Source organism: Nylanderia fulva, unplaced genomic scaffold (genome assembly GCF_048542155.1).
Source record: "Nylanderia fulva isolate GAGA-0341 unplaced genomic scaffold, ASM4854215v1 Scaffold48, whole genome shotgun sequence".
In the NCBI taxonomy this organism is placed as follows: domain Eukaryota; kingdom Metazoa; phylum Arthropoda; class Insecta; order Hymenoptera; family Formicidae; genus Nylanderia; species Nylanderia fulva.
The window spans coordinates 1,027,042-1,049,655 of record NW_028190565.1 but is presented as its reverse complement, the minus strand read 5'-3'; the positions used below and the strand labels follow the sequence as shown (position 1 = coordinate 1,049,655).

The 22,614-nt window shown below is 39.0% G+C and overlaps 2 protein-coding genes across 3 annotated transcripts; both read left to right on the top strand.

Annotated features, from left to right (window-relative positions):
• Nucleotides 1-317: 317 nt before the first annotated feature.
• Nucleotides 318-5,136, top strand: LOC114938644 (peroxisomal acyl-coenzyme A oxidase 3-like). 2 transcript variants are annotated; one of them, XM_029312647.2, is made up of 12 exons: nt 318-609; nt 848-998; nt 1,103-1,228; nt 1,950-2,105; nt 2,204-2,351; nt 2,437-2,727; nt 2,824-2,990; nt 3,083-3,326; nt 3,419-3,652; nt 3,758-3,912; nt 4,154-4,447; nt 4,532-5,136. In XM_029312647.2, the coding sequence occupies exons 1-12, from the start codon at nt 602-604 to the stop codon at nt 4,619-4,621; spliced, it is 2,064 nt and encodes a 687-aa protein (XP_029168480.2). In that variant the 5' UTR covers nt 318-601; the 3' UTR covers nt 4,622-5,136. The 2 variants fall into 2 exon arrangements, with proteins under 2 accessions (XP_029168480.2, XP_085342950.1); XM_085486824.1 differs by lacking the exon at nt 318-609 and adding an exon at nt 659-768.
• Nucleotides 5,137-5,525: 389 nt separating this feature from the next.
• Nucleotides 5,526-22,519, top strand: Vps13D (vacuolar protein sorting 13D). The gene is given in 22 exon segments (XM_085486776.1): nt 5,526-5,661; nt 5,740-5,947; nt 6,218-14,127; nt 14,270-14,423; nt 14,504-14,732; nt 14,800-15,043; nt 15,158-15,286; nt 15,288-15,527; nt 16,028-16,216; nt 16,282-16,605; nt 16,732-16,924; nt 17,023-17,205; nt 17,495-17,725; nt 18,179-18,205; nt 18,571-18,731; nt 18,878-19,243; nt 19,245-19,493; nt 19,591-19,773; nt 19,858-20,229; nt 20,378-20,490; nt 20,570-21,002; nt 21,100-22,519. Coding segments are annotated over 21 exon segments (12,129 nt in total). The 5' UTR covers nt 5,526-5,661; nt 5,740-5,850; the 3' UTR covers nt 21,202-22,519.
• Nucleotides 22,520-22,614: the final 95 nt, after the last annotated feature.

The following is a 22,614-nucleotide window of genomic DNA, read 5'->3' as shown; positions in this document are numbered from 1 at the left end:
TATATATATATATGCCACAGAATAATTTCAATATTATATAAAAAAATATTAATATTATATATATAATTATATATTATTATTTATTATTATTCAATTAGATAGAACTATTTCAAGATAACAATAATGTAATAATTGTAATATTTATAATTATACAATAATTATAAATTTAAATAATGATTGCTGCGATAATTTCATGCGCGAAAGAACGTTTTAAAAGTTTTCCAAGATTGCGCAAAAAAGAGGAGTCGATAATATTTTGTAATTGACTCTTATCGACTGTTGATATGTCTCAATTTACATTTTTTACTTTAATTATTCATAACCTAACACAATTACGCGATAAGTGCACACATATGAGTGGAATCAGAACGTGACCTGTTCGTTTGTGCTTAGCTTTGTATTAGTATTATATGCAAAATGAACATTTGTATGAATTTACATACAGTTCAAAGTTCAATATATATTTTAAATATATATACATATTTTAAATGCATTATATAAGATTGCATTACGTTTTAATAACTAATAACGCGAACGTTCTGAAGAAACGACAATCCAATAAAGGAAAAAAGGAGATAATCTAGCAGTAAATTGTATATGAATGAACATGTATGTATAATTTCAGTGTTATCAATATTATCAATATTCAAAATTTGTAATGTCATCTCAAGTATTGATATGAATATATATTTTCTTAGTACTATTTGCAACTGATTAAAAAAGAGAGCATAAAATTGTGAAGAAAACGTGCTGATAGAAAATTATATAGTATAATCTGTTTATTAGTAATAATGATGGTAAACTTTTCTTTTAATCATTATTTATCTATACCATATTGCAATTGTAGATTCACAAGAGGAAATCGCATGATGTCTATCGCCAGTAATTTGATAAAGGACTTGCCTAAGGGACCCTTAGATGTTTATAGGAAGCGGGCAACATTTGACTGGAAATCATTCAAACTAAATTTAGAAGGTGTGGATGGCATACATTTTCAGGTATTGAAACTTGCTGATACATTTTAACATATGTGTGTTACATCAACACAACTATGTAATTTATATTACATATAACGATATCTTATATGAGATTAAATGTGTAGGAAAAATTATGGGATATTGTCAGAAAGAATCCAGCATTTCAAAGATCGATAGGTTCAATGAGCTTGGATGAAGTTCGAAGACACTGCAATGCTCAAATGCAAATATTTCATCAGAATGACATAACTGTAATTATTAATAATTATATATAATTTTAACTCTAATTATATGTTTAGAAAGTCACATATATTTTGAGAGCAGATAGTGTTATATATATCGAAACAAAATAAAATGTCTAATTAATTAACATAACTCAATAATCTTCAAAGATACAGACTATCTTTTAATTGGATTTTTTTTTATCCTTTTATAATTGGTTTTATCTGCAATTCAAAGGTGTACAAAAAAGAGTGACGAAAAATCATATCTGTTATTTCCTGTGTGGAATAATAAGCTTGCATATGTTTCCTGGTTAAACTGTATATTTTAACATTGTTATTATAAGTCAATGTTACTATAGCATAACTAATAAATATATTCTTTTATTTACTGCATTGTAGAGATGACACAATCAATAAGAAAAAGACCAAGAACTCAAATAATAAGATAGTTTACACTTTGTAGATATTAATTGTAGGATCCATATTAATTAGACTTTTTTTTCTTTTTTGATCAATACTATCTGTTCACAAAATAAATGACTATTTTTAACACTTTGTATAATATAATTATATAATTACAATAACATTAAAGCAGGTAACGTATATTGTTATCTTCATCATAAATTTTTTATATTAATATAAAAATATGAAGAAAGAGTTTAAATTATTTAAAATATTTAAAAATATTTTATTAAACTTTTGTTTTTCTGTCCAAATTCTATGTATAATTTTTATACAATTTTTTTAGCCAATGCATACTCGAGAACATTTTTTTTATACCTTTCAATATAATGGATCTATACCAGTAAAATTAAGTATCATGTACTCTATGGTACCAACTACTATATTAGCGCTAGGTACTGCACGACATTATCATCTTGCAACAGAATTGAGCAATGGAAATGTATGTATAAACAAAACAGCAATCATTATTATAAATTGTTTAATATTCATTGAAATAACTATAATAATTAATAATTATAATAATAATTAATTACTTAGTGTCTTGGCGTTTTTGCTCTAACTGAATTTTCCCATGGATCTAATGCAAAAGGCATGCGGACCACAGCAACATATGATATAGCAACAAGAAGTTTCATTCTTCATACACCCGATTTTGAAGCCGCAAAATGTTGGGCAGGTGGTTTAGGTGAGACAAGTTTTAGCAGACAAGTTAAATAATAAATAAATAATCGAGAACGATACTTGATGTATTATTCTTTATATATTTTCAGGAAAAAGTGCTACACACGCTGTTATATTTGCACAGTTAGTTACACCAGATGGAGTGAATCATGGTCTCCATGTTTTCATTGTACCAATTCGCGATCTAAAAACCCATCTACCTTTTCCTGGTGTTACCATTGGTGATATGGGTGAGAAGATTGGACTTAATGGAATAGACAATGGATTCATAATGTTCAACAAGTATGCTATAGCACATACTTGTTTGTTGAATCGTACAGCAGATGTTAACGAGGATGGACAATATGTGCTTGCTGTACAGGATGAACGAAAAAGATATGGTAGATATTATGATAAATATGTCAAAAACAATAAGTGCAATAATATTATTGTATTGTTTTCTTCTCCCATAATCAATTGACACATTTTACTTGTAGGCTCATCATTAGGCGCATTATCATCAGGTCGTGTCAGTATTACTGCAATCTGTGCACAGTATATGACTATTGCGTTAACGATAGCCATACGTTATTGTGCAGTTAGGAGACAATTCGGTCCTACAGCTGAAGATGATGAGTTACCAGTTATAGAATATCAAGCACAAGTATATATATATATCAGATTTTCATTTTAAATTTGAATCATAAAAGATATAAAAATTGCAATTATAATTCATGTGAAACATATACGTTTTAGCAATGGCGAATTTTTCCTCATTTAGCTGAAACATACGCAATAAAGATATTTTCGACCATGTTTTATCAAAAAATGGTAGACTTCGCTTTGAGCCGTTTAACGGGAGACGACGAAAACCTGATTGCTGATCTAGGAATAGAGATACACGCATTGTCTTCTGCAACAAAACCGTTGTGTTCATGGATCGCTCGTGATGCAATTCAGGACTGCAGAGAGTCTTGTGGTGGTCATGGATATTTGAAAAGTAAAGATTTTATACAAATTTGGGTTATTTTAATGAATATACATATATATGTATATGTATATTTAATACTAATCATTTCGTCATATTATTAGTGTCGCGTTTGGGTGACATAAGAGCTGACAATGATGCAAATTGTACATATGAGGGTGAAAACAATATACTTATTCAACAAGCAAGTAATTGGTTGTTAAGCCAATGGACTAACGTGATCAATGGACAATTCGTGCCGGCTCCGCTTGGTTCTATAGATTTTCTTGTTGATGCGGAACAAATATTGAATACCAAATTTGATCAAGTTACAGTTGAGGATACATTAAAACTTGAAAGTATGATAAAAAAATTAATTTTGTACTATATTAAAATATATAATGTTAAAGATTTTAGTCTTAATTACTTATGTTTGTTGCAATTAATACATTTCTCTGTTTTAGATTTACTCTTCGCTTTTAAGTGGTTGACATGTTATTACGTGAAAAAAACATATCAACGTGTAAATAATCTTAAATCAAGTGGGATGTCTGATTTTGATGCAAAAAACAATTCTCAAACATATTTAGCACGGACTTTGTCCCTCGTATATGGAGAGGTAAGTAAAATATCTGTGTGTGTGCGCATATATATATATATATATATATATTTTTTTTTTTTTTTTTTTTTTTTTTATTGGAGAGGAGGAAATGACAAGTTATATCTTAAACAGCTTGCATCAAATTGCTAAATCATAGACTCAATTACTAAACACAGTGCACATACATTTTCATATAAACGAATTTACTTTTTACATTTATTAGAACAAAAATTAATGCAATTTTTTTCTTTATTTACAGCATGCTTTACTATTATATTTTATCAAATGTTTACAAGATCCGAAATGGAAAGCGAATGAACGAGAAGTACTGACAAAATTATGTTCTTTGTTCGGAGCTACAACTTTGGAAAAGAGATTGGGAGATTTGTATGGTGGTGGTTATGCTTCTCCTGGAAGTAACTTGGACAATTTTCTGCGAGAAGGAATTATAATATTATGCAGAGATTTATTAGACAATGCGGTTCCGCTGGTTGACGTTTTGGCACCGCCAGATTTTATTCTTAATTCTCCTCTAGGAATGTCTGATGGCGAGGTATAATATTGCTACTACATTGAATATTTTGCATACAATAATTAATTTTCTTTCCATATAAAAAAATTAAAAATTTTTGTATAGGTATACAAACACATAAAAGAGTGGATATTTAAAGATAAAGCAAACTTGGAACGTCCATCGTGGTGGAAAGAAATCCGATCAAAGATATAATATGTACAAGATATATAGTACAAATTCCGTGATATTTGTATATACGAGGTATCTTTTATTCTCATTCTTTTTAGTTAAAAGATTTTAGGGCAAAAAATTTATTTGAAATGCAAAAAAAGAATGCATAATGCAAATTCATTTTGTTTATAAAATTGCAGGTATATATATACATATATATATATATATATATATATATATATATATATATATATATATATATCGTACACGCACATGTGTGTATATAGACATTGAAATAATTTGTTATGTATTATAACAATTCATACCTCGATATATATTTATCAAACTTTAAATAGGGTAATGGATGCTTTAATATCAATTCTCGTTGAAAATGTTATATAAATATATATATATATATATGAAGGTTTTATATATGAAAGTTTTTTTATCTTGTTACATTTTTACTACAGATTATTAGTATATTTTGTTATATATATATATTAGTGTGTTCAATTATTATATATTACACACAAAATAAAAAACAATTCAATTATTAATCATTTTATATATCATTATTTGTTATTTTAAACTTTCCAATTAAAAGCAAATTCGAATACAAAATTATTTTTTTATAAATAGTTTTAAACACAAACATTTTTAATACATATTTGAAATTATTAAATAAAATTTAATATGTGTAATATGTTATTAATTTATATTTCACTAATATTAATAGATAAAGCTCCTTTAAAAAATTTTTAAGAAATTAATTAACAAGTCAAGTAAAAAGAAAATAAAGTATACATTATATATATACAAATTAAATTATATATTTCAATGAAATAATTCTAATTTAATATAATTTTTGTGCAAAATATATAATTAAAAATATAATTTAATGCAATTTAAATTTGGTTTATATTTGCCACCACTACGTCGCGCATGCGCTATAAAGAAAATTCATCTATTCGTGTTGACGCTGTCAATGAGGAGGAGAGAGAACGAGAAACCGTTATTTAAAATGATATTCACAGTCGATGACAAATTACGAATTTTTAATGAGGAATGCAACGATAGTCGAGGTATGAAAGGTGTCGATCGTACGAAGGTTAGATATCGTCTATCGAAATGTTTCGTCTTTACAGGCTGTTATTTCGCAGATTTCGAGAATTCGAATGAAATATAAGAAGCATAACCTACACAAACCTTACTTATGCATATTCTTGCAAATATTCTCGATTCGATAGTAGAAAAGATCTCGTTCGATCAAAATGTTGGAGGGACTCGTTGCTTGGGTGCTGAACAATTATCTTGGCAAATATGTGGAAAATTTAAACACAGATCAGCTGAGCATTGCTTTGTTATCAGGTGAGGTTATGTTACGCTACTCGTTTTAACGCGCATAATATTTCAAGAATCTATATTCTCTGATCTTTCTCAATTATATAATGTTTTCCATTTATTGTATACGTATAGAGCGTTTATTTAATATATTAAATAAATATACAAAATTTTTATACTTCTCATATATATGTAACATTTACAAAGGATTGTGCAATTTTCTAATTATTTTATTTTATTTGTATTTTTATGTATATTATGTTAATTGACCTGTTTAATTGATTTATTTCCATCTAGGGGAAGTTGAATTAGAAAATTTACCCTTGAAACGCGAAGCTCTGCGCCACATTGGATTACCGATGGAAATTAAGGCTGGATTTATCGGTAAAGTTAGATTACAAGTGCCAGTTAGACAAATAAGGACCGCATCATGGGTAATAGGTATAGAGCAGCTTTATCTAGTGGCAGGACCAATTAATTTGGATGAGTACGACAACGAACAAGAGGAACAAGCAATATTAGAATATAAACTCAGTCGATTAGATGCATTAGAAGCCAGATGGAGAGCTGACATAGAACACGACCCTGGTTATTATGCTTCAAGTTACAGTTCTTGGCTACATTATGGCACATCTTTAGTAACAAATATCATTGAGAATTTACAGTTGAATATTAAAGATGTTCACATTAGGTATGAAGATGGTGTTACATTCTCAAGTGATAATGGTATCGCATTTGGTATTACAATTGGAGGATTAACGGCTCAAAGTTGTGACGCTAGCTGGATACCTGGTTCTACGTCTTGGAATCTTACAGATGCATCTTTTAAACTAATGGAACTCGATAGTCTTTCCGTTTATTGGAATCACGTCAAAAAAGATCAACTCTTTGGTGGTTTGAATCTAGGCGATTTAGCTATTGCCATGAATGAAACCAAAACTGTGACGAAGGGACACATTTTATCACCTGTAAACGCAAGAGCACATATTAAGAGAGATAGAACTGTACGTCCATTGAGGTCTATTAACAAGCCACGTATTGTAGTGGATTTACTTTTGGATGAAGTACCATTGTCTTTGACAGACATTCAATACGAAGAAATGGTCAAATGTATCAAGGAACTCGACCGCATAGATCGTCGTAAGCAGCAGTTGCGTTGTAGGCCGGTAACGTTCGTTAAAACGAGTTGTAAAGAATGGTGGATATACGCTGCTAGGTGTCACCTGGGCAGAGATACGCTTAAACCTAAGCCAACTTGGGAAAACCTTCTCCTCAAAGCCAAAGAGAACGTTAGTTACGTTCAAGCGTACACTAAATTATTGGGCACACCGACTTCAGTCTTACCACCGGAAACTAAAACTCTGAAAGAAAAGGTCGAAAACGAGCGGACTTTCGATGAGCTCCGGGTGTTGAGAGAACTGGCCATGCACAAGGTGAAACCCGCAAAGTCGCAACAGGAATCTAACACGAAGGTGCCAGAGGGACGTGGCATGCTCGAGCAGTGGTTTCCGCAGTGGTGGGGCTGGTACTCGAAGACACCTCATAGTAACAATGGAACGCAAAACGGAGGTAGTTCGACCACCTTTGATGGAGAATTGCTGGACGTCTTGGCGGACACTATGAATGACGATACTCTGTTACGTCGTGATACGGTATTCGGACAGTTTAATTTCGCTCTGGTGCAGGGTGCTGTATCGCTGTGTACCGCGAGAAATGGCTGTGACGGTACGAAGACTGTGATAGAACTGAAGTTCGAGAGGGTGAATCTGAGTTACGAGTCACGACCCAGATCCGGATCGCACAAGTTCTCGATCAGCTTAGGCGCGTTATATTTACACGACTTCCTCACAGAGAATTCGACGTTTCCCATCTTGGTGCAGCCGCAAATCGTGTCTAGCACTTCTTCGCGCGTCCGTAATTTATCCTCGGAGAAAGTTACGAAACAAACGCCGCACCATCTTTTTGAATTGGTCTACGAGAAGAGGCCGTTGCACGTCAATGTGGATCATTTGTTGCACATGTACTCGCAATCTTTGGACGTCGTGTACAATCCTACTGTGATATACTGGTTGATAGACTTTATATATAAGCCGCATCGGTCGACGTCATCTAATCAACAGTTGCAGGCGATGAAGCGTCGTACGAGGAGACAGCTGATCAAAAACTGGGAGCAGATCTTGGATGGCGATTTTGTGTATCGTTCGTCGTGGGATCTGCAATTTAAAATCTCTGCGCCACAGATCTTGTTGGTGGAGAACTTTGTCGATTCTAATGCAGCCGTGATAGTGGTTGATTTCGGCAAGTTACATTTATCGAACTATGCCGACCTGAATGAAGTAATGCTGAAAACGGAATCCATTAACAGCGATGACGATGACGACGAGGAAGAGAGATACGAGACGCCTTGTTCCACTCCACCAGGCAGCCAGGAAAATGGTTCTTTAAATGATTTTCAAGCTTTATCAGAGACGGAGCTACATAAGAAATTGTACGATCAGTATTGTATTAATCTGGTGGACTTACAGATTTTGGTAGGTAAAGCGAAGGACAATTGGAAACACGTTCGCATGAGGAGTATGTCGACTCTGCACTTTCTCGAGCGTTTCAACATATCATTGCAAGTCGAACGGCGAATCTTTACCACTTCGGATCCTAATTTCCCGTCGGTTACGGTATCCGGGAATCTGCCGAGATTGGTGGTGCACGTGAACGAGCAGAAAGTGGGCGCGATACGCTTGATGTATAATTTACTTTCGAGCTTCTCCAGCTCGGCCGGAGTCCCACAGACGGAAGTCGTTAACGTAGAACCCGAGAGTCCCAGGAAGGAGGAGAATTTAGATCGTTCGTTGAGTCATGCGGTAATGGTGCAATTTATTATTGATCAAATGGCCTTTGAGTTGCAGTCGAGAGGTCGCAGCGTAGCGGAGCTGCAAGTATCTGGAGTTCGAGCAGCTCTCAGCAAGAGGATGGCGGATCTAAGCGTCTCTCTCTCCGTCCACGGACTGCTTCTCGTCGACGCTCTTCAGGAATTCGGGCCTGACTTCGAATTATTGGTGGCCAGCCACAAGCACGTCGGTATGGACAGTGTTTCTGGCAGTTTGAGAGACTCGGAGCCAACGTCTCCTGTCTCGCCAGAGTCGCCCGAGTCACCAGACTTTACGAGACCACCGCGACTAACTTCGCCTGTAGCTCTGACCAACGCATTGTCCACCTTGATGAACAAAAACAAGACGCCACACTCGCCTAGAAACAACTCGTCGGTCTGCTTGGAAAAATTGGACTCGGAAGCGCTGATCGTCGTAGAGCTGACGCTGGTGGATGATGCTACGGAGAACTTGAGAATGGCGAATATACAGTTCAACAATCTGGATATCATAGCCAATCAGGAGACGATAGTAGAGCTGCTGGGCTTCTTCCGAAGGATTTTGCCGCTACAGAAATCGCGATCCGCGTACATCGTGAACCGCAACGATTCTCTGTCGAATCAGAATACAGAGACGAGATTGACCTCGACCAGAACGGAGATCACCTTTGACTTTCATCGCTTGAACGTGCTTCTTTTGCGCGCGGTCGTGCATGATAACCAATTGGTCGGGCAGAAGATCGCTACAGCGACCATGTCGGACGCGCGGATACAAGCGACATTGGCCGCGAACACGTCCATCTCGGGTTCCCTCGGCGGTGTACAGGTTCTCGATCAAACGCCAACTGGAAAGACCCATCAGCGGATCATCAGCGTGGGAAGGGATCCGCTGGCGGATCCGCCGCATCATCCGCTCGAGCACTTCAGCAGTTTGTCCGACAACGAACAACCGGAAGCGTTTAGGTTTGTGGTGAACCGAAATACCAGGCAGGCTATTAGCGAAGAGGACTGCATTGAGATCGACCTTGATTTCACCATACGCGTGGCCAGCGTCTGGTACACTCATGCGCCGCATCTGATATCGGAGTTGCGTTCGTGCGCCGACGAATTCAAGCAGTACTTGAGCAACTTTGCTCGTCAGATCGGCGCGGCCGCTACCGACATGGCGATCGGTTTGGTGAACGCTGACGATTGGACTATTCAGCCGCGTAAACGATTACCCAGCGTCTCGATCGATCTGGATAACACGAATGCATTATCACTGAGGTTGGACGTGCTTCTGGAAAGTCCGGTGCTCGTGATACCGCGCTCTTCGCACAGCAAACAGGTATTTGTAGCTCATCTAGGCACGATGTCGCTGCGCCACGAACCCAACTTAGGATCAATGGCGAAGCATAAAATTACCTTGGAAGTGCGCGATATGAATCTTTATTCTCTTGAAGTGTCCACCAACACCGGACAGTCGCATAACAACTTACCGATGAGGGCCGAGGATATGTACTCCTGTAAGGAGTCTGGCAGGCCGATATTGCATGACACGACGCTGAAGATTCTGGTGGAGAAACAGAATACGCTGACGCAGAGTATGAATTTCCTGCTGGACATTGACGAATTTACGAGTAACAGCCCGATTGTTCAGGTGAACGGTGCCGTGATAACGCCGCTGAAGGTATCTTTGTCACGTGGCCAATATGAGCAATTACTCGACACTTTTCATCGATTGTTCTCCATGCCCGCGGTAACTCCTACAGCCGCGGTTTCGACGGAATACGACGATCCGGACGGAGTATCCGACTACTCGGATAAACTGGATCTCTGCGTGAAGGTCTCGTTTGAGCTGCCCATCCTCAGCGTGGAGCTGAAGCAGGCGCACTCGGAACAGCCACTGGTAGAGCTGTCGATGCGTGACTTTGTCGTCAAGTACGATAAATTGCATCGGAACGAGTCTAGCGTGCAGGTCGCGCTGCGTTCCCTGTTGATGGAAGATCTTCTCTGTCCGATCGGCTCGAGGCATCGTTACATGATGCAGTCTTCGGCGCCTACGCGTGCAAAATTGCTCACGGGCGCTTCGAAATCCTGTCCGGATCTCGCCTTCACGCGACAGTACAAGAACTTCGCTATCGGTCGTGGCAGTTTACCGGATCGTCTGGAGACGGACACTTTGTACGGCGCCATTCCGCCTCACTGGCGCAGGAAACCGACGATCTCGTCGGCCGAAACGCCGAACACCCCGCCACCCTCGCCGGGCGGCATCACCAGCGAAGAGAACCTGGTGCTAATGAGCATCACCATGACGCGACCCGATGAAGGGATCGTCACGGGGGAAGATCAGTTTTACCGGAAAATGGTAACCGTGGACTTCAATTGTCTGGACTTAGTGATAAGCGTGGAGTCGTGGATGGTGGTGTTTGACTTCTTTGGGATTGCAGGCCTGTCTGGGACGGCGGGTACCGAAATCCCCACGCGTCAAACCACGCCGGACAGCGATAGCGTTAGCACAGGCAGCAAGGTAGACGACAATCTGCCGGTGATATCGGAAACCGAGATAGAAGTGAGGTCGTTGACGCTGGTGTTGACGCAATTGGAACGCGAGATAGCCAAGGCCAACGTGTCCAACGCCAGTCTGCACATTCTCAAAGCGGTGGACGGCAAGACCAAAATATCGGGATCATTAGGTTCGATGTCATTGCTGGATTTGACGCCACATGGTAGATTCTATCGCGAGAGATTCCTATCGTCCGGCAGGAAGGCCCTGAACTTCCAATACTCCAGCTACGCCGACTACGAGGATCGACCACACGACGCACGACTGAAGCTGGAGATGTCCGCCGTGCACTACGTTCACACGCAGAGATTCGTGGCGGAGTTGCAGGCTTTCTTCGGGCATTTTTCGCAGCTGTGGAGCATCATGAAGAACCTACGGGCTGGCGTCGGTGCCGTCATAGACATGAACAAGCGTGGTACACGACTGTCCTTGCAATTGCATGCTGGTGCACCAGTGATACTGTTGCCAGTGAGTTCCAGATCTGACGAATTGATTCTACTGGATTTGGGAGAGCTCACGGCTCACAACAGATTTGACGTGTCGACGATCGTTCCGGAATGCTTGCTGGACGTGATGCTGCTCGAGCTGGTCAACATGGACGTGTACGCGGCGCGAAGATACAAGTGTGACGACACAAACTTGAACGAAGACGCGGACACTTTGACGGTAGGTGGCTTTCTGATCAAGAAAATGGGCTCCTCGCTGCTCACGGAGAAGTGCCATTTGAAACTCCGCGTCGAGCGGAATCTCGACACTTATATTAACCGCGACATACCCGATCTCAGCGTGCACGGTATACTATCGACGATGGATTGTGCCTTGGATCCGGAGCAATATATGCTGATTCGTGGTCTTTTGTCCTACAACATCGGCGAGAACTTGGACGATTTGCGTCTTCTGGTGCAAGACCTGAATCACACGGTGGAATATGCGATTCCGACGGCGGATAATCACTTGAAGACCTGGACCCGATCCTGCATAATTCTCGAGCTAGTGAACGTGACCGTAAAATTACATCCCAGTCATAACATCGCAGCGTTGGCGTGCATCAACTTCATCAAGTCCCGATTGACCCTGGACTCGCTGAGCGACGGTTCGCAGGACATCGATCTTGTGTCGCAGGAGATTCTGATTGTGGACACGCGTTTCCAGAATGAACCGGTTGATCGGCAGTGTAACGTATTCACGCAAATCCTGCAGCCGTTGAGGAACTCGACCGACACCAACGTCAAGAAGGATCTCGTTCAAGCCGAAGTGCATCATCGGAAGCGCAAGGCTTATTCAGCGACTACCATCCTGTTGCACAGCATGCGATTGACTGCCATTCTAGACTGGTGGCAGGCCGTACGAGACTTTCTGCTGCTAAACTCGCCTGAACCGGAACCTATATCCTGCACTGCTCAGATATCAGTAGTTAATCAAGAAGCGGAAGTCGACAGTGCCGCAACCATACCGTTTGAGTTGAAGATCAACATCATTGATTCCGAATTGGTCATCGTCGAGGACACCGCGATTCTCGACACCAACGCGGTGATTCTCAAAACTACCGCTGTTTTGTCCTATCGCTCGATGTCGCAGGAGGGCGAGAAGCCACTGTCCTGCAATCTCTCGAATTGCGAATTATTTTCCTGCATTTTAGGTCTGGAAAACGAGACTGCCTTGTCGATCATAGACCCGGTTGGAGCAAGCCTAGAACTAACTCAAGACAAGTGTCTGGAGGCCCAATTGCAACCGCTGTGCGTCAGATTAAGTTACCACGACGTGACCATGTTTTCTAGAATGTTGAGCTCACTTCCCAAGCAGACCTTATGGGCAAAACAGAGATTTAGCGAAACAGTAACGGAGGGTAGCCAGATGTTAGCGGATACTCAGGTGTTGAAACTGGCCAACCTGGGGTTTGCGGAAGCCGACTGCAAGATCGCATTGGACCGCTGCGATGGCCAGCTGGACGACGCTGCTCTCTGGCTTACGCAGAATGCGGAGCCGTCAGGTTCAGAGGTCGCGATCGCAGCGGCGACCGACGACTCCGTCTTTCGTGCGGTGGAGTTGGAAGCATCTTGCATCCGAATCTGCATCATCGACGACTGCCGTGACGCGGACGTGCCGCTACTGGAGATCACCCTGGCGGACTTTAGCATGAGGAAAATAAATCAGCAGCCTGGTTTGCTGTCTGGCATCTTTAGCGTAGATTATTACAATCGAGTGTTGAGCGGCTGGGAACCGTTTGTCGAGCCTTGGCAAGCAAACATTGAATGGGAAGAGGCGCTCGCTGGCTCTCTCGAGTCAAAGAGAATGTATGTATCCATCAACTCTGAGGATTCCGTGAACGTGAACGTTACCCTGACGTTGGTGGAGCTCGTGCAACTAGTTAAACACAATTGGACGCAGGATTACTTGTCCATCGATAGTACGATCATCGGGAAATCGGCGACGAAGGGACAAGTATACCGACGTCGATCGCCCTTCGTACCTTTTGCCTTGAAGAACGATACCGGTTGTAGACTTTGGTTTAAAACATTTATTGCCATCGCGGACGATACTATAGATATCAACAAAACGTCATCTCAAGCGAAGAAGAACGTCTCGAACAAAGACGATACGTGGATAGAGGTAACTCCTGGAGGTACAATGTCGTTCACATTCGAAGGTAGAGGCAAGATGAGACATCACTCAACCCACATCATCAGAAGACATCAGATCGCGGTTTTGATCGAGGGATGGAAAGCGGTGGATCCTGTAACTGTCGATCGCGTAGGCATTTATTTCAGACACGCGAATGCTGACATCCCCGGATCTCAGGTAGGCAACTTTTCCATTTTATATTTCGTTTCCTATTCTATATTTTATACATTTTTTATTCTGTTCTTTTAATTGTCCTTAAAAAGGGTTTATTTTAAAATATAATAAATATTACAATAATAATAACAACGTTCAGTTTCAGGCAATAACACCGAAAGCTAGAGTCGTATTCGCTGTAGAATTGGAAGGATCTGCCAGGAAATTAGTCACTATTAGATCAGCCCTCCAGGTATCCAACAAGCTAACTCACCCAATTGAGATCAAGATGGAACAATCTTTGAATCAGCTGTCGGCATGTCGGTTCTTTTTTATTTATCGCGATTCCTTCCTCGATGACGAGTATTAAATCTAAAATCGGACTGTCATATTCTTCTAGATTTACCGCTGACCTCGGCTAACACTGGGAGAATTCTCCAAGTACCGGCACAGTCGGTGATGTCTGTCCCTTTGACGCATACTGGAGTGCAAATGTGTTTCAAACCTCACATCTCGAACTATTTGTTTCAATATTGCGTGGAATCCGTAGACTGGACGATAGTTAAGAAGCCGTTGGAAGTGACGGAAAGCTACATCACTTGTCGAACCAATCAACATAACATATTCAGGTATGGAATGAGCTTCCGACGAAGATCGTCGAAGCGATGAAAGCTCAACGTCGATTTTTTTTTGCAGAATGTGCGTAGCAGTAAGACGAAACAATTATCCGCTCGACGGTGTGCAAGTATTACCGGCGCATACAATCACGATAATGGCTCCGATAACGCTAACGAACTTATTACCGTACGAATTGATGTACGAAGCAGGCGTAGAAGGCGGCAGAGTCGCCCCAGGTTGCAGCGCGGATCTGCATTGCGTCAATCTAATCGAGCATCTGGAAATTGCAATTCAATTGGACGGTTATCCGGGGTCTGGAATAGTATGTATACGATGAATAGCATATTTAACCACTTTGGAATTAATATATCAACAACTTTAAAAAATTTTTCTATTATTATGTTTTCAATAATTTGAAATTCATTGCGCATTTCAGATAATATTACCACCGAACAGCTGTTCCTTCACCGCTCGTCTCAAACTGCTGGATTCTGCCAGCAGGATGCTGTGCCTACAGGCGGCTGTGATCGTGGAGAAGGGTTCAGCTGTACAAATCAATATCACCTGCACCTTACTGGATCGTAAACAAAACTGGTTTACCGTTAGTATTTAGGCAAGAGGGAGTCGGCATAGAAGCAGCGGGACAATTTGAAGAGCATGAAAGAGCGAGGATGGTGGCACCGTTACTATTCTCGTTTAGCGACGAGGAGGCCAGTAGGACATTGTCGGTTAGAATCGGCACCGAGGTGCATCCTTACGGGATACCACAATGGTCTCAGCACTTTCATCTACAACCTGGCATTCATGTGAGTATATTTCAATAAGATATTTTATTTTAACAAATAATAAGATGCAATTTAATTCGACCAAAAACTGGCTATTCATTTATTGAAAATAAGTACACACTACGTTTCGACCCACATTGTGGTCCTTCTCAAGTGTTGTTCTTATTCAGCAATTACATTAATTAAAAATAGAAACATGAAAGTTGTTCTGTCATATCGACAGTCTGTTAGCTACTTTTTTAAATTAATGTAATTGCTGAATAAGAACAACACTTGAGAAGGACCACAATGTGGATCGAAACGTAGTGTGTACTTATTTTTAATAAATGAATAGCCAGTTTTTGGTCGAATTAAATTGCATCTTATTATTTGTTAAAATCACTGGCGATCAACAATTAATTGTGAAGATATTTTATTTTATCTTTATTATTTTAATGAGCGAGGAGTATTTTAGGTATCATACAAATTTATGAAAGTCGCAATTCATAAAGCATGTCTCAACTATATTTTACATTCCATAGGTTCACCGTTTGAGAATTAGCCTGCGCGACGGTAGACCCGACATAGTCTATTTGATCAGTGTAGCTACTCGCGCAGCAAGAGGAAGATATAGAGCTACTACAGTAGTCACGTTATCACCGAGATATCAATTACACAATAAATCGTCTTATACGTTGGAGTTGGCTCAAAAGTGTTTCACCACGACTGTTGTAAGTTTGCAGTTAACTAATATCGAAAAATAGAACTTGTTTGTTCAACGTTATATTCATTTCAGTCTCATCCGGATGCTCAGGCAACATATATAACGACCATGCCCGATTGTCACATGCCTTTTCACTGGCCACGGCTGGACAAGGACTTATTGCTCTGCGTGAGAATCACCAATGTACCGGATTGCATGTGGTCAGGTGGCATCAGATTAGACGACAATTATTCATTGACCATTAATGTCAGAGACATAATGGGGAAAATGCATTTTCTACGGGTAGACGTGGTGCTACAGGAGACTACCTACTTCATTGTATTCACGGATGCTGATACTATGCCACCGCCTATAAGAGTAGATAATTTCTCGGAGGTTCCGTTGATCGTCAATCAGGTACATCTATAATACTTTACTCTAGTATTGCTTTTAAATTCCATAATATTCATTTGCTTTTTCTTTTCTTTTATTTTTGTTTCTTTGATCATGTTATTAATTAATCATAACTCTGTAAATGTATAGATTAGAGTCCCTGATAATTTGCAATGGACCGTAAGACCTCACTCGTCGGTACCATACGCTTTAGATGAACCAATACAAACTGCCGGTTTGGTGTTAACCGCACCTGGAGGCGTCATAGCCTCTTACGACTTAAATATACTCGGAGAGGGCAGAGGACTAACCTACGAAAACTTTATTTACATTGCGTTCTCAGGTAATATATGCTAGAAATAAAACGAGAAAATAGATTTTAATTTTGTGTATGTAGGTATATGTAATAAAAATTGACTTTGTGTGATTTTATTCCAACAGGCACCTTCAAGACCGATTCTGATCTTGGATCAGGCGAAAGCGACCTGGATCCGCTGGACGTGGAAACTCAGAGATTAGTCTTGGAAGCTGGCCCTGGTGGGTGGGTCGCTTTACGAAGGAAACAGTATGGTGATAGGGCACAACTTTGGAGAATGACCGGTGACGGGCAATTGCAGCACGAAGGTAATACATTAAGGTTCCTGGCTCTTCGTTGATCATGTTGGGATTGTGACATCAGAGGTGAGAAAATATATAAAGCCATCTAAAGTAATTTGTCATCGAAATATCTTTTTATTTAAAAATGACACGCAAGAATTTTTATGCTTTCACACCTCTGACGTCACAATCTAACATTGTCGCGGCGAGGATTCAGGAACCTTAATCAATTTCTATGGTATTTTTTATGTAGTTTATATAAAATTGTAATAATGATACTTATACTCACATCGTTTGCATAATTTTAATGGGACAGGTTCTAGTCCACCAAGGGACAAGCATTTTAAAACTCCGGACACGATATACGTTTTGGACATAGCGGGCACCGCGCCGCAACCGTTTAATTATTGTGCCCTCGCTTTGAAGAAGCCGGATCCTAGGCGAAGATCGACGCAGACCTGGCGATTCACCGATGATGGACGTTTGTGCTGCGCGCATAAAAATATGTGTGTTCAGTCGAAAGACGGCTTTATGGGATTATACGAAGGTTGGGACGCCGCTTCCATATCTGCATGTATTTTCTGATTCAAATCTGTCGAATTATCTGCTATACATTTCTGTTAGTTTCACGCGCTTCATCATTAAATACTTTTTCTGTTATTTTATGTTGCTTCAAATTGATCGAATGATATATAATTTATTTGCAAGCTAATGATTCATTTTCGCGTGTGATAGAAATCTAAAGCTTTCTGTTTGTTAACGCAAAGCGTAAAAGCTAGTAAGATAAGTGTACGGTATCGTTGGAATTGGCAAAATGTTTATTTTCTGTTGTATATTGAATGAATTTATAGTAGACACTTGTCTTACAATATTGCATCTATTCTATGATTTTAATTAGCAATTATCTACGTAATTTTGATCAAAAGATCTTTATTTTTTTCACTATTCCTTTCTCGTTATATTCGACTAAGAAAATCTAAATTGATCATGAATGTTGCAGGCGGCAGTGTCGCCCGTTGGCAAATGTGTACGTATAGTTTCAGAGTACACATTAAAATCGATTTTCTATAAGAGCTCTTACCTATAATAAGTATATATCACGTGCTATAATATCTCTGCTTATTTTGCTCATTTTTTTTTCTTTTTTTTCTGCTTACAAGCCATTTCTGGATCGCATCTTTCTCGGGCACTTCTCAAAGCGCAACATTAAAATTTCTTTTTTTTAATAAAACTTTTTTTCTAAAAATCTACTTGTTACAAGATCAATTGTGGCGTTATCGTACTCTGGTGTATAGTATAGCTTCTGTATTCGCAAGACCTTTTAAATCGTACAATTCTATCATATTTAGCTATTTTGCATACAGTTCAAAGAAAGTCTCAATGTTTTTGTAGGGAGCGAAGCGGTATTGGGTCCGCAAATGCACGGTAATCCACCTCCGATTGAACAACGAGTGGGTAGACAAAAATTACGCCCTGGTTCTGGATTCTTATCTGTCAGAGTCACCACTGACGGTCCGACTCGTGTTTTGCAAGTTCTGGACATTAAAGAAAGAGTATGTATCAGTCTAGTTCATCATATCATTCGTTTCTATTTCCTCATGTTTGCTCAGAAATATTCTAAATGTTATATTATTGATGAAATCAATAAAATGTGGCATAAATATTCAAGTATGTGTATTAAACTTTTTGTAACTTTTAGAAAAAAACGTTTGCCTTACTCGAAGAACGCGACTGGTCGCACATCGCTGTGAATCACCGGCCTACCCGGATCGATGCCGATATGAAAAAGATGGATTCCGGTGAATTGGACCTAAAAGTGAACTTATCGGCCGGCCTCGGATTGTCCATCGTGTCGCAACGTCCCCTGGAAGAGCTCTTGTTCGCGCGATTAGCTGGAATATCCCTGGACATGTTGCAAACCCCGTTAAATACCACGTTGGACCTGAGCGTTGCTGACGTGCAAATCGACAATCAGCTATTCGAAGCTCAATGCACGTCGGTTTTGTTCGTCACACGTTCATCCCGCTCGGAAGATGAGTATCGACCCGCCCTCCACCTGGCCGCAGGAGAAGCTGCAGTCGAAGAATCAAAACGCCGAGATATATAAACACATCATAGTGAGTGTCAAGGCCTTGTGCGTACATTTGGAGGAGAAATTTATCCTAAAACTGGCAGCGTTTCTCGGAATTGGCAAGTCAGAGCTGGAAATGCCAGTGGACGAGAATGATTTCAAAGCGCAAAGATTTATCTCCGAGGTGTCTGCCGCGCATGCCAAAAGATATTACTTTGGCGCCCTGAAGCTCGTTCCTAATCAGGTAGGTTGTGGTATCAGAATATAATATTAGAAATAATAATTTAAATTAACATAGTAATATATGTATACATATAAACTTTTTTCTTTCTTTCCTGTAGGTAAAACTTAGTGTACTTACTACGACAAAGTTGCCGCATCATCTGCAAGCCGTAAAGAGAAAATTAGGCTTGACTCTGATCAATTTTGAGAATGCCACTATCGAATTGGAGCCATTCGTGAAGAAGCATCCTTTCGAAAGTAGTCAATTCTTAATGCACTCCATCGTGAAGCATTACAAAGATGTATGATAAAACTGCGAATTAATCATTTTTTTCTCTCACATTTATCTAATAAATAAACCATGATGTTTTTTTTTTTTTTTTCAGGAATTGAAATGGCAAGCTGCAGTTATTCTAGGTTCCGTGGACTTTTTAGGGAATCCTCTTGGATTCATGAACGACGTAACGGAAGGTGTTTCCGGTCTTATATACGAAGGCAGCGTGAAGAGTCTAGTGAAAAATGTCACGCACGGTATTTCAAACTCGGCAGCGAAAGTGACGGAATCTCTGTCAGACGGTTTGGGAAGAGTGATCATGGATGAAAGACACGAAGAGGCCAGACAGAGGATCCGAGCAAACACCACAGGCAGCAGCGATCATTTGGTGGCAGGCTTAAAAGGTTTCGGCTTTGGTCTGTTGGGTGGTGTCACTAGTATATTCAAGCAGACCTACGATGGAGCAACTAATGAGGGTTTTCCAGTATGTAACTTGGATTGTATAGATTGAAATATAATAATCTTATCTAATTGTAAGAGAAATACTTTTATTTTTATATAAATTCAGTTCGCAATAAAAATCCATTGTAAATATACAATTTATAGAGTTTAAAGACAATGCAAAATTCTAGGGTTTCTTTGCGGGTTTCGGAAGAGGAGTAGTTGGGACGATAACAAAACCGGTCGTCGGGGTTTTAGATCTGGCGACGGAAACAGCTAGTGCTGTACGAGAGACAAGTAGAAGGTAATACAAAATACATAATATATTTACAATGATTAAGCTTTCTGTGAAGTGTAGTAATTGACATAATTTTTTCATGCAGTGCTCATCGCGCGATACCGAGACGCGATCGACCTCCACGTGTCGTCAGTGGTTCTACCGGATTGCTGCCGCCATATAATCGCCAGCAGGCTGAAGGACAAGAGTTCCTATATAGCATTAACAATCGCGACTACTCGGAACTTTTCGTGGCTTACGAGTGTCTGTGCAGCGGTACGGAGAATCTTAAAGTGCTCGTGTCGAACGAGAGAGTACGCGTTATCTCGGGTGGCACGAAGGCCGTGGTAACCCAGGTCAACCTGGCGGATCTTTTGCGTTGTCAACCGATGCAGAAGACGCAAAGCAACAGTGTGATCCTGTATTATATAGAGCTGATATCCAGATCCGATTCATCAGCCGCGGTCAATTTGGACGGAGTGCCTGAGCTGTTGAGGCGACCGAAAGTGCGCTGCGACAACGAGGAGGTGGCAAAACGCGTAAGTATATAATAAAAATAAAATATCAATATATTTATTTCTTTTTCATCACAGCTTTTTTACCGATTTAATTGAATTCGTTTTCACGATATCGTAGGTATCGCAACAAATCAATTATGCCAAAGGGATGCACGAGGAACGCAGTCTGACGTTATCATCGTCGGATAATATGTTGGACGACGTACAATACTATAAGTAATTTGTTAGAGCGAATCTCGACTAGATTTCTTTCTTCTGACATACATGATTCTTTGACATGCTAGTCGACTTTTCTCGTAGAACGCACGATCGGATATGGATCCTTGCCTTAGTTACGACGCTTAATGTTAAGTTTAAAAAGACTGATGCAAAGTACCATAATAATTAAATAACTATACCTGACGGGGTATGAGTCGCTCGTGATTTAAACGTAATTGAATTATGGTTTCGCGTCTTACAGTTGTGACGCAAGATAATAAACGCAGGAATTTTTGATACGTATTAATAAGATGTAAAAAACTTATAAAATAGATAGAACTCTGAGAGAAATTTTCTAACAATGTACATACGCGCGCGTGTATATTCTGTAATATCGCAAATACATGATTTTGCATGATGCATGTTCAGGGTGTCCTAGAGTCATTACTTTACAGGATATGTGATACTTTGGAGTCGATTGTTTTTAATGTAAACGTACGAGAAATTTTATAATCTCTGTGATAAAAAACTAACAACTTTTCGTTATCATTTTTAATTATTTTTTAATGACTCTTTCAAAGTCTCGACTTTAAAATAGATTTGAAATGTGTTCTTTCAGATTTCTAATTAGGACATGTTGATTTTGAAACACACTGTACATGCATTTATATGTACATATGTATTAAAAAGTAGCGAATTACTTATCTACGAAATGAGATGACTTAGACTTAATGCGATACATTAGGAGCAATTAAACAAAAATTTTTAATATATGTTTACATCCAACAAAATATAAATGTTATAAAACATTAATTTTTTATGCACATTTCTTTAGTAGCACATGTGTCTCTTTGTTTAATCCTATTTACACTTTCAGTTTTCTAAATAACTTAATGTGCTACTTTATACAGAAACAATGTACATTTCATCTCAAGGCTATTCAAGACGATCTGTAACTTGTGACAAAATTCAAGAAAGAGTTCTATTTATAATTTTATACGTCGCATGTATTTTAATGTATGTGTCTTTTGATATATATTTTCATTTGTATTGTATTTTACGCATTCAAATATTTTCTATATTACATGACATATGAAATTTATAAATAAAATTTTTGTCTTAAAATTTAGTTAATTATAGATCGTCTAAGGCCTTTACATACGTACGAATGTAGCATATGAAAAAACTGTATAAAATGTACAAAAAAATCAAGTCAGCTCATATTTAAATACTCATATTTTGTAAAGCTGGCATATACGCATGCAAAACAAGTGTGTTTGTAATATATTGTGTTGATACCCCTGTTGAGCAGATTAATAAATGTTACATCTATATAAGAACATGAAAAAAATCTTTCCTATATTTTGACATGACGATTGATCACATTGTCATGTAAAAATTAAACGCGATAATAAAGTTTTAAATACGTTCTTAA

Bases quoted from the DNA above. Each gene is read 5' to 3' on its own strand.
- LOC114938644 (XM_029312647.2), top strand. The intron at 3,327-3,418 runs GTAAAGATTTTA...TCATATTATTAG, and splicing joins TGGTCATGGATATTTGAAAA to TGTCGCGTTTGGGTGACATA. The intron at 3,653-3,757 runs GTATGATAAAAA...TCTCTGTTTTAG, and splicing joins GGATACATTAAAACTTGAAA to ATTTACTCTTCGCTTTTAAG.